This window comes from Theropithecus gelada, chromosome 13 (genome assembly GCF_003255815.1).
Source record: "Theropithecus gelada isolate Dixy chromosome 13, Tgel_1.0, whole genome shotgun sequence".
NCBI classification, from domain to species: Eukaryota; Metazoa; Chordata; class Mammalia; order Primates; family Cercopithecidae; genus Theropithecus; species Theropithecus gelada.
The window spans coordinates 81,675,083-81,691,074 of record NC_037681.1 but is presented as its reverse complement, the minus strand read 5'-3'; the positions used below and the strand labels follow the sequence as shown (position 1 = coordinate 81,691,074).

Sequence of the window (15,992 nt, the reverse complement as noted above, 5' to 3'; positions counted from 1 at the left end):
TCCCTGCATAGAATGACCAAAGCCAAAAAAATGGTGAAGTTTCCATTAATAGATCCTTCCATGAAAAAACAGCCAGAGTTGTTAAAAGCACAAGGTCTCAAGTTAGACAAACCTAGATTCATAGTCCAGCTCTATTGCACCTTGGTTTTGTGACACTGGACAATTTACTTATTCTGAGTCTCAGTTTCTTCAAGTGTAAAACAAGGACAGGATAATAATTGTACCACTTCACAGTATTATTGTAAGGGTTAAATGAAATATGTAAAATACAGTACTTTGTATATAGTAAGTACTCAATAAATGATATGTTATTGTTATTAGTACCTTTATCAACAAAACATCACTTTTTGCAATAAACTTGAATCCCCACAAACACACATATTAAATAAAATCCATAAAAATTCTGATAATCATTACTCAGGAAAGGTGAAGGAAAAGGTCATTTTGCCTAGAGTCATTAAAAAGTATCAGTGACTTGGTCCAAAAATAAACCTGAGATGTGTATAAATTTCTTGCTGGGGTTCTATAATACTTCATGACAATATTTCCTAAAATACTCATGATGAAATTTCTGAGGTAAACACTATTGAAGTAATAAAGAAGCAACACCAGTCCCAGTAATCAAGGACTAACAGTAATGCTTAGATGATGCTAGATAATTTCTTTGCTTTATTAGATTTGTTATGTTTAGTTACTGACATCACATTTTTGTGTGGGGATTAACAGTTTGAAATTCAAGTATTTTGAGTTTAGAAAAGCCTATATAAATAAAGCCTTTCCTTATCTCAGTGAAATACTATTAGAATAGCTGCTGGGGCATTTCTTCCTGACTCCTCCAGATTTGGAAGCTCTAAATTGACATGAAAAAGAAGTTCTAGTAACTATCTCTAAGTTAACTAACAACGAACAAGATCATTTGTTGTAGTTTTTAATACTGCATTTATGAATATCAAAATTTACAGATAATTCCAACTTATTCATAATTTATTACCTTTGAGAGCTAAGTTTAGCATATCACCAGCCCGGAAAGAAATTTCTTCTTCAGATACGGCAGCAAAATCATATTCTGCTCTGGCGACTACATGGTCATCCTCACCACTTGCCCAGTTGATGCTGTCTATAAGCCAAATTAAAATTAGGTTAATAAAATTTACAAAAGAAAAATGCAGATATTTCACGGCCTATGGTTTGCAAACTGTATAAATTTGCCAAGAGAAAAGTCCTCCCCTCCCAAGTAAAATCTATAATGAATACTATGTTAAATCAACAATAGATCCACTAGAGATACCTATTATGAACTTTTTCCTTTCTTTAAGCTCCACTCTCCAGCTCCCTTACCGTGAGGCAGGGGTTGGCAACTTTTTTCTGCAAAGGGTCAGAGAGTAAATATTTTAGACTTTGAAAGCCAAGAGGCAAAACAGGATGTTGTGCAATTCCTTATATAAAAAGAGGAAACAAAATTTCCATAAATTTATTGACAAGATTAAAAATACAATAACCATGTTCCTTTTTTGTAATATAGGTCTATTTGGAAGTTACTTAGAAGAATGAAATATTTTGGGGGAAGGATATTTCACTTAATTGGAATTCAATTATAAATATTCATTTGCTAATTCTAATTTGTAATAAAATTTGAGGTACTGCATTTTTGAAAATGCCTTTTCACACTGATAGGTAAGGTCAAATCCTAATATCAGTCTATGAGTATGTGGTTTTAATTGAGCATATTTATTAGTTGGGAGAGTAGCAGGCCAGAATATAATTCTGTTAAATTCTTCTCTTGATATTTGCCTTTTACCATGTTATTACATTGCAGATTAATCACTTCCAAATGAAGATTAAGTGAAAATTCCTCAATCGCATAGTTAAATGGATTTTGCAATATGGAAATTTCCTTTGTGCTTGCATGGAGGTAAAAAAAATGCTCTGGCATTGTATTAGCTTAAGCTTGGAAAATGTATCTGCTGCCAACTTGCATGGGAATGGAGATACTGCTTGTGTTAACTTCTGATGGTCTGAGAGATATATAAAGCAGTGTGACATTACTTGTGAGTCAAACTATACTAGGTGTCGTCAAAACTTTACTCCAGTGTAAGTTTTGCATATAAGCACTGTTCTGCTTTGTGGTTTCAATTTGAATTACTTAAGAATATAGGCCAGGCACAGTGGTTCATGCCTGTAATCTCAGCACTTTGGGAGGCCGAGGCGGATGGATCACCTGAAGTCAGGAGTTTGAGACCAACCTGACCAACATGGAGAAACCCTGTCTCTACTAAAAATACAAAATTAGCTGGGCATGGTGGCACATGCCTGTAATCCCAGCTACTCAGGAGGCTGAGGCAGGAGAATCACTTGAACCCGGGAGGCGGAGGTTGTGGTGAGCCGAGAGTGCGCCATTGCACTCCAGCCTGGGCAACAAGAGCGAAACCCTGTCTCAAACAAAAAGAATATAAACAAGTCAGCTAGGCATGGTGGCTCATGCCTGTAATTCCAGTACTTTGAGAGGCTGAGATAGGGAATTGCATGAGTCCAGGAGTTCAAGACCAACTTGGGCAACATAGGGAAACCTTGTTTCTATAAAAAAGTAAACAAAATTAGCCAGATGTGGTGGCACGACCCTATAGTCTCAGCTTGACTCGCCTGAACCTGGGAGGCAGAGGTTGCAGTGAGCTGAGACTGCACTACTGCACTCCAGCCTGGGCAACTGAGCGAGGCCCTGTTTCAAAAAGAAAACAACAAAGAATATAACTAAGTCTGGGCTGGACATGGTGGTTCATGCCTGTAATCTCATTCAGCACTTTGGGAGGCTGAGGCAGGATTGCTTGAGGCCAGGAGTTCAAGACCAGCCTGAGCAACACAGTGGGATCTCGTCTCCACAGTAAATAAATAAATTAGCCAGGTGTGGTGGTGTGTACTACTAGTACTAGCTACTTGGGAAGCTAAGGTGGGAGAATCATGTGAGCCCAAGAGTATGAGGTTGCAGTGAGCTATGATTACGCTACTGCACTCCAGCCTGGCTGACAAAGTAAAACCCTGTCTCCAAAAAGAACTCAGAATTTAACTAAGTCTGCAGTAAAAGGTGATTTCCAAAGCTGAATGGGTTTAATAACAATAGCTGAAAAGGCGTTCTGTTCAGAAAAATTTCATTCTTGGCCTCAATCTCAAAAAAATAAAACTTAAGCCTTGTTCTGCCATTGAATTGCCATGCGGTAGGGCAAGTAGGGATCTTCAGCTTCTGTATCTGACAAAAATTCACAAAACTGACAATGATTATGTCACAAGAGTGAATAAACTTTACCTCAACACTACCAGTTCAGTAACACATGATAAATTCAAATATTTTCTGCAATGTACCTGCTGATGAATAATAAAATGAATAACCACAGACAAAAAACCTGTATTTGCAAAAGTTTAACTTTTGTCCAACTAGGCCTTTTCCTGCTCCACCTATATTTTTCACCATTATCAGGTGCAACACATCTTAGCAGATTCAGGTTGTATAGATCAGTGTTTTCACCTTCTTAGAAAATGTTCTTATCCGTAGTTGAACCATGACTATTCACAGAGGCTACTTCTTCAGTCATTTCCAATTCATCATTGACTTCTCAAACAACTAAGCGGTACTGTCTTTTTTTTTTTTTTTTTTTTTTTAAGTAGAGACAGGGTTTCACCATGTTAGCCAGGATGGTCTTGATCTCCTGACCTCGTGATCCGCCTGCCTCACCCTCCCAAAGTGCTAGGATTACACGCGTGAGTCACCGCATCTGGCCTGTCTTTGTTTTATGCTACTTTAACAGAATACTACAAACTGGGTAATTTGTAAACAATAAAAGTTTATTTGCTCACAGTTCTGAGGACTCGGAAATCCGAGATCAAGGGGCATTTGTTAAGGGCCTTCTTGTTGTGTCGTAACATGGCAGGAGGAATCACATGGCAAGAGAGTGCATGCAAGAGAGTAAGAGGGCCGAACTAGCTTGTATAACAAACTCACTCTCAAGATAATGAACTCACTCCCATGATGGTAACATTTAGCCAACAAATTTAGCAAGTATTCATATCCATTGGGTCATGATGAGCCAAGGAAAAACATTCAAATCATTTGTTTTATTTTAAGTTGGCCATGTTGTTCAAAATGTCATCAACTCTTCAAGAAACTGTTCTCACTGAGAAGCTAATAACCTTAGACAAGTCTACTTACTCTGGACATATTTTTTTGGCTGTTGCAATTACAAGTAAACAGGTTTCCTTGCCTAGGTAACACATGAACCTCTCAGGAACTTATTTTGGTTGCAGCCTCATTTTATTTTATTTTTCTTTTGATGAGGAAATTCTGCTGCGATGAGAATTCCATTTTAAATTTTCTAATTTTTTTGACTGTTGGTTTTCTGTGATGAGTGCTCAATCTGGTAATGTTGATTTGTAGTATAGCCATTTAACATAGCTATAGTGTCACTGTATAATAAATATAGTTCTTTACCATCTAATTCAATAACAAAAAAATTCATACTATATTGTGCCTTGAAAGCATGACACTCAAAGTACACCTTTTTCTTGTGTGCCATGTATGTATTTGTAATTTCACAAAAAAACCCACTGTGGTTTAACAATGTATATATTACTCATCATGCTATCAAGTTATAACTCAGTTACTGAAATTTGTAGTGGGCAGAGCAAAAGTGAAGCCACTGGAATTTCACATACAGTCTCTATGCAAACTATTCAATTCTGCTGTTACAGTGGAAAAGCAGCCATAACAGTAAGTATGAAAATAAGTTTAGCTGTGCTCCAATATAACTTTATTAATGAAATTTGAATTCTATATTATTTTCCCATCACAAATTATTTCAATTTTTAAAACAATCTTTTAATTTTCCAACAACTGAAAAGTATAAAAACCATTTTTAGCTTGTGAGCTGTACAAAAATAGGAGCAGGTCAGATTTGGCCCACAGGACATGGTTTGCCAATCCCTGCTCTAAGCAGCTAAAGTAATAGGACCTCAGTTTTGCTTCTCCTCAAAAATCTCTTTGTATCATTACCGATTTCCTCTCCTTTTGACTCAAGATAAAAAACTGTCCTTCCTTTTTACCTGCCAGGTTCCGTAAGATCACACCCTCTCTTACTTCCTATAGGAGCTTCATCATCATTTAACTCCTATCTTTCCCTTATTTATAACTGCTCCTTCTCTACTGACTCCTTTCTTTCAGCCTAACAATATTCTCAGATTTCCTCACTTCTGAAAAGACAAAGCAAAACAAAAAACTGACAATCACCCACCACAACAACTTGATCACTCAATTTGGCCATTCTTTTCCTCCCTCCTTCCATTCACTGCTAATCTTTTCTTTTTCACTTCTAACTTTATTTACCCTTTATCCTCTGCAGTTTGTCTTCTCACTACCAAAACTACTTCCTGGAGCGTGATGATTTCCAGTTGCCAGATCTAATAATCTCTTCTCAGTTCTTGATCTTATCGTAGAACCTTACATCATTCATCATCCTTCCACCCTTTCTCCATAATGCAGCAATAATATGGTTCTATTTCTGTTCTTCCTGATTTCCATCTTATTCTGTCTTCTTTTGTCTTTCTATGATAGTAGTATCATTCTCTTACATTAGTTCTTCCATTTATTTGAGACAGGGTCTTGCTGTGTCATCCAAACTGGAGTACAGTGGTACAATCTCAGCTCACTTCAGGCTCAACTTCCAGGACTCAAGCCACCCTCCCATTTCACCCTCCCAAGTAACTGGGACTACAGGCACGCACCACCACACCTGGATAATTTTTGTAATTGTTGTAGAGATAGGTTTTCCCTACGCTGTGCAGGCTGACCTTAAACTTCTGGGCTCAAGTGATTTGCCAGGCTCAAGCAATCTGCAGGCCTCAGCCTCCCAGTGTTGGGATTACAGGTGTGAGTAATCCCAATCTGACTGTATCTCAGGACCCATGTCACTGCCATGCTGAGCCAAGCCACCATCATTTCTCACTTGAATTAAGGTAATGGCTGCTTGACTCTCCTGATTGGTCTCTTATGCCCTAGCTCAACCTAAAAACCATTCTTACCAAAAATATATATATATATATATATTTAATACTTTAAGTTCTCAGGTACATGTGTACAATGTGCAGGTTTGTTACAGAGGTATACATGTGCCATGTTGGTTTGCTGCACCCATCAACTCATCATTTACATTAGGTATTTCTCCTAATGCTATCACTCCCCAAGCTCCCCCATTCCCCAACAGGCCCCGGTGTGTGATGCTCCCTGCCCTGTGTCCATGTGTTCTCATTTTTCAACTCCCACCTATGAGTGAGAACATGTGCTATTTGGTTTTCTGTCCTTGTGATAGTCTGCTGAGAATGATGGTTACCAGCTTCATTCACATCCCTGCAAAGGACATGAACTCATCCTTTTTTATGGCTGCATAGTATTCCATGGCATATATGTGCCACATTTTCTTAATCCAGTCTATCATTGATGGACATTTGGGTTGGTTCCAAGTCTTTGCTATTGTAAACAGTGCCACAATAAACATACATGTGCATGTGTCTTTATGGTAGCATGATTTATAATCCTTTGGGTATATACCCAGTAATGGGATCACTGGGTCAAATGGTATTTCTAGTTATAGATCCTTGAGGAATCGCCACACTGTCTTCCACAATGATTGAACTAATTTACACTCCCACCAACAGTGTAAAAGTGTTCCTATTTCTCCACATCCTCTCCAGCATCTGTTGTTTCCTGACTTTTTAATGATCGTCACTCTAATTGGCGTGAGATGGTATCTCATTGTGGTTTTGATTTGCATTTCTCTGATGACCACTAATGATGAGCATTTTTTCATATGTCTGTTGGCTGCATTATAAATGTCTTCTTTTGGCCGGGCGCGGTGGCTCAAGCCTGTAATCCCAGCACTTTGGGAGGCCGAGACGGGCGGATCACAAGGTCAGGAGATCGAGACCATCCTGGCTAACACGGCGAAACCCCGTCTCTACTAAAAACACAAAAAATTAGCCGGGCGAGGTGGCGGCGCCTGTGGTCCCAGCTACTCGGGAGGCTGAGGCAGGAGAATAGCGTGAACCCAGGAGGCGGAGCTTGCAGTGAGCTGAGATCTGGCCACTGCACTCCAGCCTGGGCAACAGAGCGAGACTCCGTCTCAAAAAAAAAAAAAAAAAAAAAAAAAAAAAAAAAAAAAAAAAAAAATAAATGTCTTCTTTTTAGAAGTATCTGTTCATATCTTTTGCCTACTTTTTGATGGGGTTGTTTTTTTTCTTGTAAATTTAAGTTCTTTGTAGATTCTGGATATTAGCCCTTTGTCAGATGGGTGGATTGCAAACATTTTCTCCCATTCTGTAGGTTGCCTGTTCACTCTGATGATAGTTTCTTTTGCTGTGCAGAAGCTCTTTAGTTTGATTAGATCCCACTTGTCTATTCTGGCTTTTGTTGCCATTGCTTTTGGTGTTTTCGTCATGAAGTCTTTGCCTATGCCTATGTCCTGAATGGTATTGCCTAGGTTTTCTTCTAGGGTTTTTTATGGTGTTAAGTCTTACATTTAAGTTTTTAATCCATCTTAATTTTTGTATATGGTATAAGGAAGGAATCCAGTTTCAGCTTTCTACATGTGGCTAGCCAGTTTTCCCAGCACCATTTATTAAATAGGGAATCCTTTCCCCATTTCTTGCTTTTGTCAGGTTTGTCAAAGATCAGATGGTTGTAGATGTGGTGTTATTTCTGAGGCCTCTGTTCTGTTCCATTGGTCTATATATCTGTTTTGGTACCAGTACCATGTTGTTTTGGTTACTGTAGCCTTGTAGTATAGTTTGAAGTCAGGTAGCATGATGCCTCCAGCTTTGTTCTTTTTGCTTAGGATTGCCTTGGCTATGTGGGTTCTTTTTTTGGTTCCATATGAACTTTAAAGTAGTTTTTTCCAATTCTGTGAAGAAAGTTCGTGGTAGCTTGATGGGGATAGCATTGAATCTATAAATTACCTTGGGCAGTATGGCCATTTTCACGATATTGATTCTTCCTATCCATGAGCATTGAATGTCCTTCCATTTGTTTGTGTCCTGTTTGTAGTTCTCCTTGAAGAGGTCCTTCACATCCCTTGTAAGTTCGATTCCTAGGTATTTTATTCTCTTTGTAGTAATCGTGAATGGGAGTTCACTCATGATTTGGCTCCCTGTTTGTCTATTACTGGTGTATAGGAATGCTTGTGATTTTTGCACATTGATTTTGTATCCTGACACTTTGCTGAAGTTGCTTATCAGCTTAAGGAGATTTTGGGCTGACACGATGGGGTTTTCTAAATATACAATCATGTCATCTGCAAACAGAGACAATTTCAGTTCCTCTTTTCCTAACTGAATACCCTTTATTTCTTTCTCTTGCCTGACTGCCTGCCCTAGCCAGAACTTCCAACACTATGTTGAACAGGAGTGGTAAGAGAGGGCATCCATGTCTTGTGCCAGTTTTCAAAGGGAATGCTTCCAGTTTTTGACCATTCAGTATGATATTGGCTGTGGGTTTGTCATAAATAGCTCTTATTATTTTGAGATATGTTCCATCAATACCTAGTTTATTGAGAGTTTTTAGCATGAAGGGCTACGGAATTTTGTCAAAGGCCTTTTCTGCATCTATTGAGATGATTATTTGGTTTTTGTTGTTGGTTCTGTTTATATGCTGGATTACATTTATTGATTTGTGTATTTTGAACCAGCCTTGCATCCAGGGATAAAGCTGACTTGATCATGCTGGATAAGCTTTTTGATGTGCTGCTGGATTCGGTTTGCCAGTATTGAGGATTTTTGCATTGATGTTCATCAGGGATACTGGCCTAAAATTCTTTTTGTGTGTGTGTGTCTCTGCCAGGCTTTGGTATCAGGATGATGCCGGCCTCATAAAATGAGTTAGGGAGGATTCCCTCTTTTTCTATTGATTAGAATAGTTTCAGAAGGAATGGTACCAGCTCCTTTTTGTACCTCTGGCACAATTTGGCTATGAATCCATCTGGTCCTGGACTTTTTTTGGTAGGTAGGCTATTAATTATTGCTTCAATTTCAGAACCTGTTATTGGTCTATTCAGAGATTCAACTTCTTCCTGGTTTAGTCTTGGGAGGGTGTATGTGTCCAGGAATTTATCCATTTCTTCTATATTTTCTAGTTTACTTGCGTAGAGGTGTTTATAGTATTCTCTGATGGTAGTTTGTATTTCTGTGGGATTGGTGGTGATATCCCCTTTATCATTTTTTATTGCATCTATTTGATTCTTCTCTTTTCTTCCTTATTAGTCTTGCTAAAAGTCTATTTTGTTGATCTTTTCAAAAAACCAGCTCCTGGATTGATTTTTTGAAGGGTTTTTTTGTGTCTCTATCTCTTTCAGTTCTGCTCTGATCTTAGTTATTTCTTGCCTTCTGTTGCTTTTGAATTTATTTGCTCTTGCTTCTCTATTTCCTTTATTTATTTATTTATTTATTATTATTATACTTTAAGTCCTAGGGTACATGTGCATAACGTGCAGGTTTGTTACATATGTATACTTGTGCCATGTTGGTGTGCTGCTCCCATCAACTCGTCAGCACCCATCAACTCGTCATTTACATCAGGTATAACTCCCAATGCAATCCTTTCCCCCTCCCCCCTCCCCATGATAGGCCCCGGTGTGTGATGTTCCCCTTCCCAAATCCAAGTGATCTCATTGTTCAGTTCCCACCTATGAGTGAGAACATGCGGTATTTGGTTTTCTGTTCTTTTGATAGTTTGCTGAGAATGATGGTTTCCAGCTGCATCCATGTCCCTACAAAGGACACAAACTCATCCTTTTTATGGCTGCATAGTATTCCATGGTGTATATGTGCTACATTTTCTTAATCCAGTCTGTCACTGATGGACATCTGGGTTGATTCCAAGTCTTTGCTATTGTGAATAGTGCCGCAATAAACATATGTGTGCATGTATCTTTACAGCAGCATGATTTATAATCCTTTGGGTATATACCCAGTAATGGGATGGCTGGGTCATATGGTACATCTAGTTCTAGATCCTTGAGGAATCGCCATCCTGTTTTCCATAATGGTTGAACTAGTTTACAATCCCACCAACAGTGTAAAAGTGTTCCTATTTCTCCACATCCTCTCCAGCACCTGTTGTTTCCTGACTTTTTAATGATCGCCATTCTAACTGGTGTGAGATGGTATCTCATTGTGGTTTTGATTTGCATTTCTCTGATGGCCAGTGATGATGAGCATTTTTTCATGTGTCTGTTGGCTGTATGAATGTCATCTTTTGAGAAATGTCTGTTCATATCCTTTGCCCACTTGTTGATGGGGTTGTTTGTTTTTTTCTTGTAAATTTGTTTGAGTTCTTTGTAGGTTCTGGATATTAGCCCTTTGTCAGATGAGTAGATTGCAAAAATTTTCTCCCATTCTGTAGGTTGCCTGTTCACTCTGATGGTAGTTTCTTTTGCTGTGCAGAAGCTCTTTAGTTTAATGAGATCCCATTTGTCAATTTTGGCTTTTGCTGCTGTTGCTTTTGGTGTTTTAGACATGAAGTCTTTGCCCATGCCTATGTCCTGAATGGTACTACCTAGGTTTTCTTCTAGGGTTTTTATGGTATTAGGTCTAACATTTAAGTCTCTAATCCATCTTGAATTAATTTTCGTATAAGGAGTAAGGAAAGGATCCAGTTTCAGCTTTCTACTTATGGCTAGCCAATTTTCCCAGCACCATTTATTAAATAGGGAATCCTTTCCCCATTTCTTGTTTCTCTCAGGTTTGTCAAAGATCAGATGGCTGTAGATGTGTGGTATTATTTCTGAGGGCTCTGTTCTGTTCCATTGGTCTGTATCTCTGTTTTGGTACCAGTACCATGCTGTTTTGGTTAGTGTAGCCTTGTAGTATAATTTGAAGTCAGGTAGCGTGATGCCTCCAGCTTTGTTCTTTTGACTTAGGATTGTCTTGGAGATGTGGGCTCTTTTTTGGTTCCATATGAACTTTAAAGCAGTTTTTTCCAATTCTGTGAAGAAACTCATTGGTAGCTTGATGGGGATGGCATTGAATCTATAAATTACCTTGGGCAGTATGGCCATTTTCATGATATTGATTCTTCCTATCCATGAGCATGGTATGTTCTTCCATTTGTTTGTGTCTTCTTTTATTTCACTGAGCAGTGGTTTGTAGTTCTCCTTGAAGAGGTCCTTTACATCCCTTGTCAGTTGGATTCCTAGGTATTTTATTCTCTTTGAAGCAATTGTGAATGGCAGTTCATTCATAATTTGGCTCTCTGTTTGTCTGTTACTGGTGTATAAGAATGCTTGTGATTTTTGCACATTAATTTTGTATCCTGAGACTTTGCTGAAGTTGCTTATCAGCTTAAGGAGATTTTGGGCTGACACGATGGGGTTTTCTAAATATACAATCATGTCATCTGCAAACAGGGACAATTTGACTACTTCTTTTCCTAACTGAATACCCTTGATTTCTTTCTCTTGCCTGATTGCCCTAGCCAGAACTTCCAACACTATGTTGAATAGGAGTGGTGAGAGAGGACATCCCTGTCTTGTGCCAGTTTTCAAAGGGAATTTTTCCAGTTTTTGCCCATTCAGTATGATATTGGCTGTGGGTTTGTCATAAATAGCTCTTATTATTTTGAGGTACGTTCCATCAATACCGAATTTCGCTGTTCAGCAATATTCTATCTTCTGCAGCCTCTGTTGCTGATACCCAGGCAAACAGGGTCTGGAGTGGACCTCAAGCAATCTCCAACAGACCTGCAGCTGAGGGTCCTGACTGTTAGAAGGAAAACTATCAAACAGGAAGGACACCTACACCAAAACCCCATCAGTACGTCACCATCATCAAAGACCAGAGGCAGATAAAACCACAAAGATGGGGAAAAAGCAGGGCAGAAAAGCTGGAAAATCAAAAAATAAGAGCGCATCTCCCCCGGCAAAGGAGCGCAGCTCATCGCCAGCAATGGATCAAAGCTGGACTGAGAATGACTTTGACGAGATGAGAGAAGAAGGCTTCAGTCCATCAAGCTTCTCAGAGCTAAAGGAGGAATTACATACCCAGTGCAAAGAAACTAAAAATCTTGAAAAAAGAGTGGAAGAATTGATAGCTAGAGTAATTAATGCAGAGAAGGTCATAAACGAAATGACAGAGATGAAAACCATGACCCGAGAAATACGTGACAAATGCACAAGCTTCAGTAACCAACTTGATCAACTGGAAGAAAGAGTATCAGCGATTGAGGATCAAATGAATGAAATGAAGCGAGAAGAGAAACCAAAAGAAAAAAGAAGAAGAAGAAATGAACAAAGCCTGCAAGAAGTATGGGATTATGTAAAAAGACCAAATCTACGTCTGATTGGGGTGCCTGAAAGTGAGGGGGAAAACGGAACCAAGTTGGAAAACACTCTTCAGGATATCATCCAGGAGAACTTCCCCAACCTAGTAGGGCAGGCCAACATTCAAATCCAGGAAATACAGAGAACGCCACAAAGATACTTCTCTATTTCTTTTAATTGTGATGTTAGGGTGTCGATTTTAGATCTTTCCTGCTTCTTGTGGGCATTTAGTGCTATTAATTTCCCTCTACACACTACTTTAAATGTGTCCCAGAGACTCCAGTACGTTGTATCTGTTTTCATTGGTTTCAAAGAACATATTTCTGCCTTCATTTCATTATTTACCCAGTAGTCATTCCATAACAGGTTGTTCAGTCTCCATGTAGTTGTGCGGTTTTGAGTTTATTAATCCTGAGTTCTAGTTTGATTGCATTGTGGTCTGAGAGACAGTTTGTTGTGATTTCTGTTCTTTTACATTTGCTGAGGAGTGTTTTACTTCCAATTATGTGGTCAATTTTAGAATATGTGCAATGTGGTGCTGGGAAGAATGTATATTCTGTTGATTTGGGGTGTACAGTTCTGTAGATGTCTATTAGGTCCGCTTGGTCCAGAGGTGAGTTCAATTCCTGGATATCCTTGTTAACCTTCTGTCTCGTTAATCTAATATTGACAGTGGGTGTTAAAGTCTCCCATTACTATTGTGTGGGAGTCTAAGACTTTGTAAGTCTCTAAGGACTTTATGAATCTGGGGTGCTCCTATATTGGATGCATATATATTTAGGATAGTTAGCTCTTCTTATTGAAGTGATCCCTTTATCATTATGTAATGGCCTTGTCTCTTTTGATCTTTGTTTAAAGTCAGTTTTACCAGAGACTAGGATAGCAACTCCTGCTTTTTTTGCACAAGAGATGGGTCTCCTGAATACAGCACACGCATGGGTCTTGACTGTATATCCAACTTGCCAGTCTGTGTATTTTAATTGGGGCATTTAGCCCATTTACATTTAAGGTTAATATTTTTATGTGTGAATTTGATCCAGTCATTATTATGTTAACTGGTTATTTTGTCCATTAATTGATGCAGTTTCCTCATAGTGTTGATGGTCTTTACAATTTGGCAAGTTTTGCAGTGGCTGGTATCAGTTGTTTCTTTCCATGTTTAGTGCTTCCTTCAGGAGCTCTTGTAAAGCAAGCCTGGTGGTGACAAAATCTCTCAGCATTTGCTTGTCTGTAAAGGAATTTATTGCTCCTTCACTTATGAAGCTTAGTTTGGCTGGATATGAGATTCTGGGCTGAAAATTCTTTTCTTTAAGAATGTTGAATTATTGGCCCACACTGTCTTCTGGCTTGTAGGGTTTCTGCCAAGACCTGCTGTTAGTCTGATAGGCTTCCTTTTGTGGGTAACCTGGTCTTTCTCTCTGGCTGCCCTTAACATTTTTTCCTTCATTTCAACCTTGGTAAATCTGGCAATTATGTGTCTTGGGGTTGCTCTTCTCGAGGAGTATCTTCGTGGTGTTCTGTGTATTTCCCAAATTTGAATGTTGGCCTGCCTTGCTAGTTAGGGAAGTTCTCCTGGATAATATCCTGAAGAGTGTTTTCTAACTTGGTTTCATTCTCCCCATCACTTTCTGGTACACCAATCAAATGTAAATTTGGCCTTTTCACATAGTCCCATATTTCTTGGAGGTTTTGTTCATTTCTTTTCACTCTTTTTTCTCTAATCTTGTCTTCTCATTTTATTTCATTAATTTGATCTTCAATCACTGATATCCTTTCTTCCATTTGATTGAAGCTTGTGCATGCGTCACCAAGTTCTTGTGCTGTGGTTTTTAGCTCCATCAGGTAATTTAAGGTCTTCTCTACACTGTTTATTCTAGTTAGCCATTTGTCTAACCTTTTTTCAAGGTTTTTAGCTTCCTTGCAATGGGTTAGAACATGCTCCTTTAGCTTGGAGAAGTTTATTACCGAACTTCGGAAGCCTACTTCTGTCAACTTGTCAAACTCATTCTCCACCCAGTTTTGTTTCCTTGCTGGTGAGAAGCTGCGATCCTTTGGAGAAGAGGTGCTCTGGTTTTTGGAATTTTCAGCTCTGCTCTGGTTTCTCCCCATCTTTGTGGCTTTTATCTACCTTTGGTCTTTTATGTTGGCGACCTACAGACAAGTTTTGGTGTGGATGTCCTTTTTGTTGACGTTGATGCTATTTCTTTCTGTTTGTTAGTTTTCCTTCTAACAGTCAGGCCCCTCAGATGCAGGTCTGTTGGAGTTTGCTGGAGGTCCACTCCAGACCCTGTTTGCCTGGGTATCACCAGCAGAGGCTGTAGAAGAACAGGTATTGCCGCCTGATCCTTCCTCTGGAAACTTTGTCCCAGAGGGGCACCTGCCTGTTTGAGGTGTCTGTCGGCCCCTTTTGGGAGGTGTCTCCCAGTCACGCTACACAGGGGTCAGGGACCTGCTTGAGGAGGCAGTCTCCATTCTCAAAGCTCGAACACTGTGCTGAGAGAACCACTGTTCTCTTCAGAGCTGTCAGACATGGATGTTTAAGTCTGCAGAAGCTGTTTGCTGCCTTTTGTTCAGCTATGCCCTGCCCACAGAGGTGAAATCTATAGAGGCAATAGTCCTTGCTGAGCTGCAGTGGGCTCTGCCCAGTTCGAGCTTCCTAGACGCTCTGTTGACACTGGGACCTACTCAAGCCTCAGCAATGGCACATGCTGCTCCCCCCAACAAGCTGCAGCATCGCAGGTTGATATTAGACTGCTGTGCTAGCAGTAAGCAAGGCTCTGTGGGCGTGGGACCTGCTGAGCCAGGCACAGGAGGGAATCTCCTGGTCTGCCGATTGTGAGGACAGTGGCAAAAGCACGGTATTTGGGCAGCAGTGTACCGTTCCTCCAGGTACAGTCACTCATAGCTTCCCTTGGCTAGGAAAGGGAAATCCCCTGATGCCTTGTGCTTCCTGGGTGAGGCGATGCCCCACCCTGCTTCAGCTCGCCCTCCATGGGCTGTACCCACTGTCCAACCAGTCCCAATGAGATGAACTAGGTACCTTAGTTGGAAATGCAGAACTCACCCACCTTCTGTGTTGATTTTGCTGGGAGCTGAAGACCGGAGCTGTTCCTATTTGGCTATCTTGGAAGCAACTGCCCACAATAAGGTATTCTTTTTAAAACCTACATCGGCTGGGCGCGGTGGCTCATGCCTGTAATCCTAGAACTTTGGGAGGCTGAGGTGGGCAGATTGCCTGAGCTCAGGAGTTCGAGACCCAGCTGTGGCAACACAGTGAAACCCCATCTCTACTAAAATACGAAAACTTAGCCAGGTGTTGCGGCGTACACTTGTAGTCCCAGCTATTTGGGAGGCTGAGGCAGGAGAATTGCTTTAACCCAGGAAGTGGAGGTTGCAGTGAGCTGAGATCATGCCACTGCACTCCAGCCTGGGTGACAGAGCAACACTGTGTCGCCCCACAAAAAAAAAAAAAAACAAAACTAAGTCAGGTCATATTACTCCTTTACTCACAAATCTCCAGCGGTTTCCCATTTTTGAATAAAGGCTAATGTTCTTACACATGTCTACAACTTATACCATCTACTCCCTTCATTTCCTGCCACTAACACTTTGCTCCAATCACACTTGCCTCCTTCCTGTTCCCAT

At 39.9% G+C, this 15,992-nt stretch overlaps 1 protein-coding gene across 1 annotated transcript in view; it reads right to left on the bottom strand.

Annotated features, from left to right (window-relative positions):
- The window catches only part of PEX13 (peroxisomal biogenesis factor 13), a 37,359-nt gene that overhangs the window by 4,934 nt on the left and 16,433 nt on the right, over positions 1 to 15,992 (bottom strand). Inside the window, exon 3 of the mRNA XM_025354556.1 lies at positions 992 to 1,117. Coding sequence (XP_025210341.1) covers positions 992 to 1,117 — 126 coding nt within the window. The remainder of the gene's footprint in view (positions 1 to 991; positions 1,118 to 15,992) is intronic.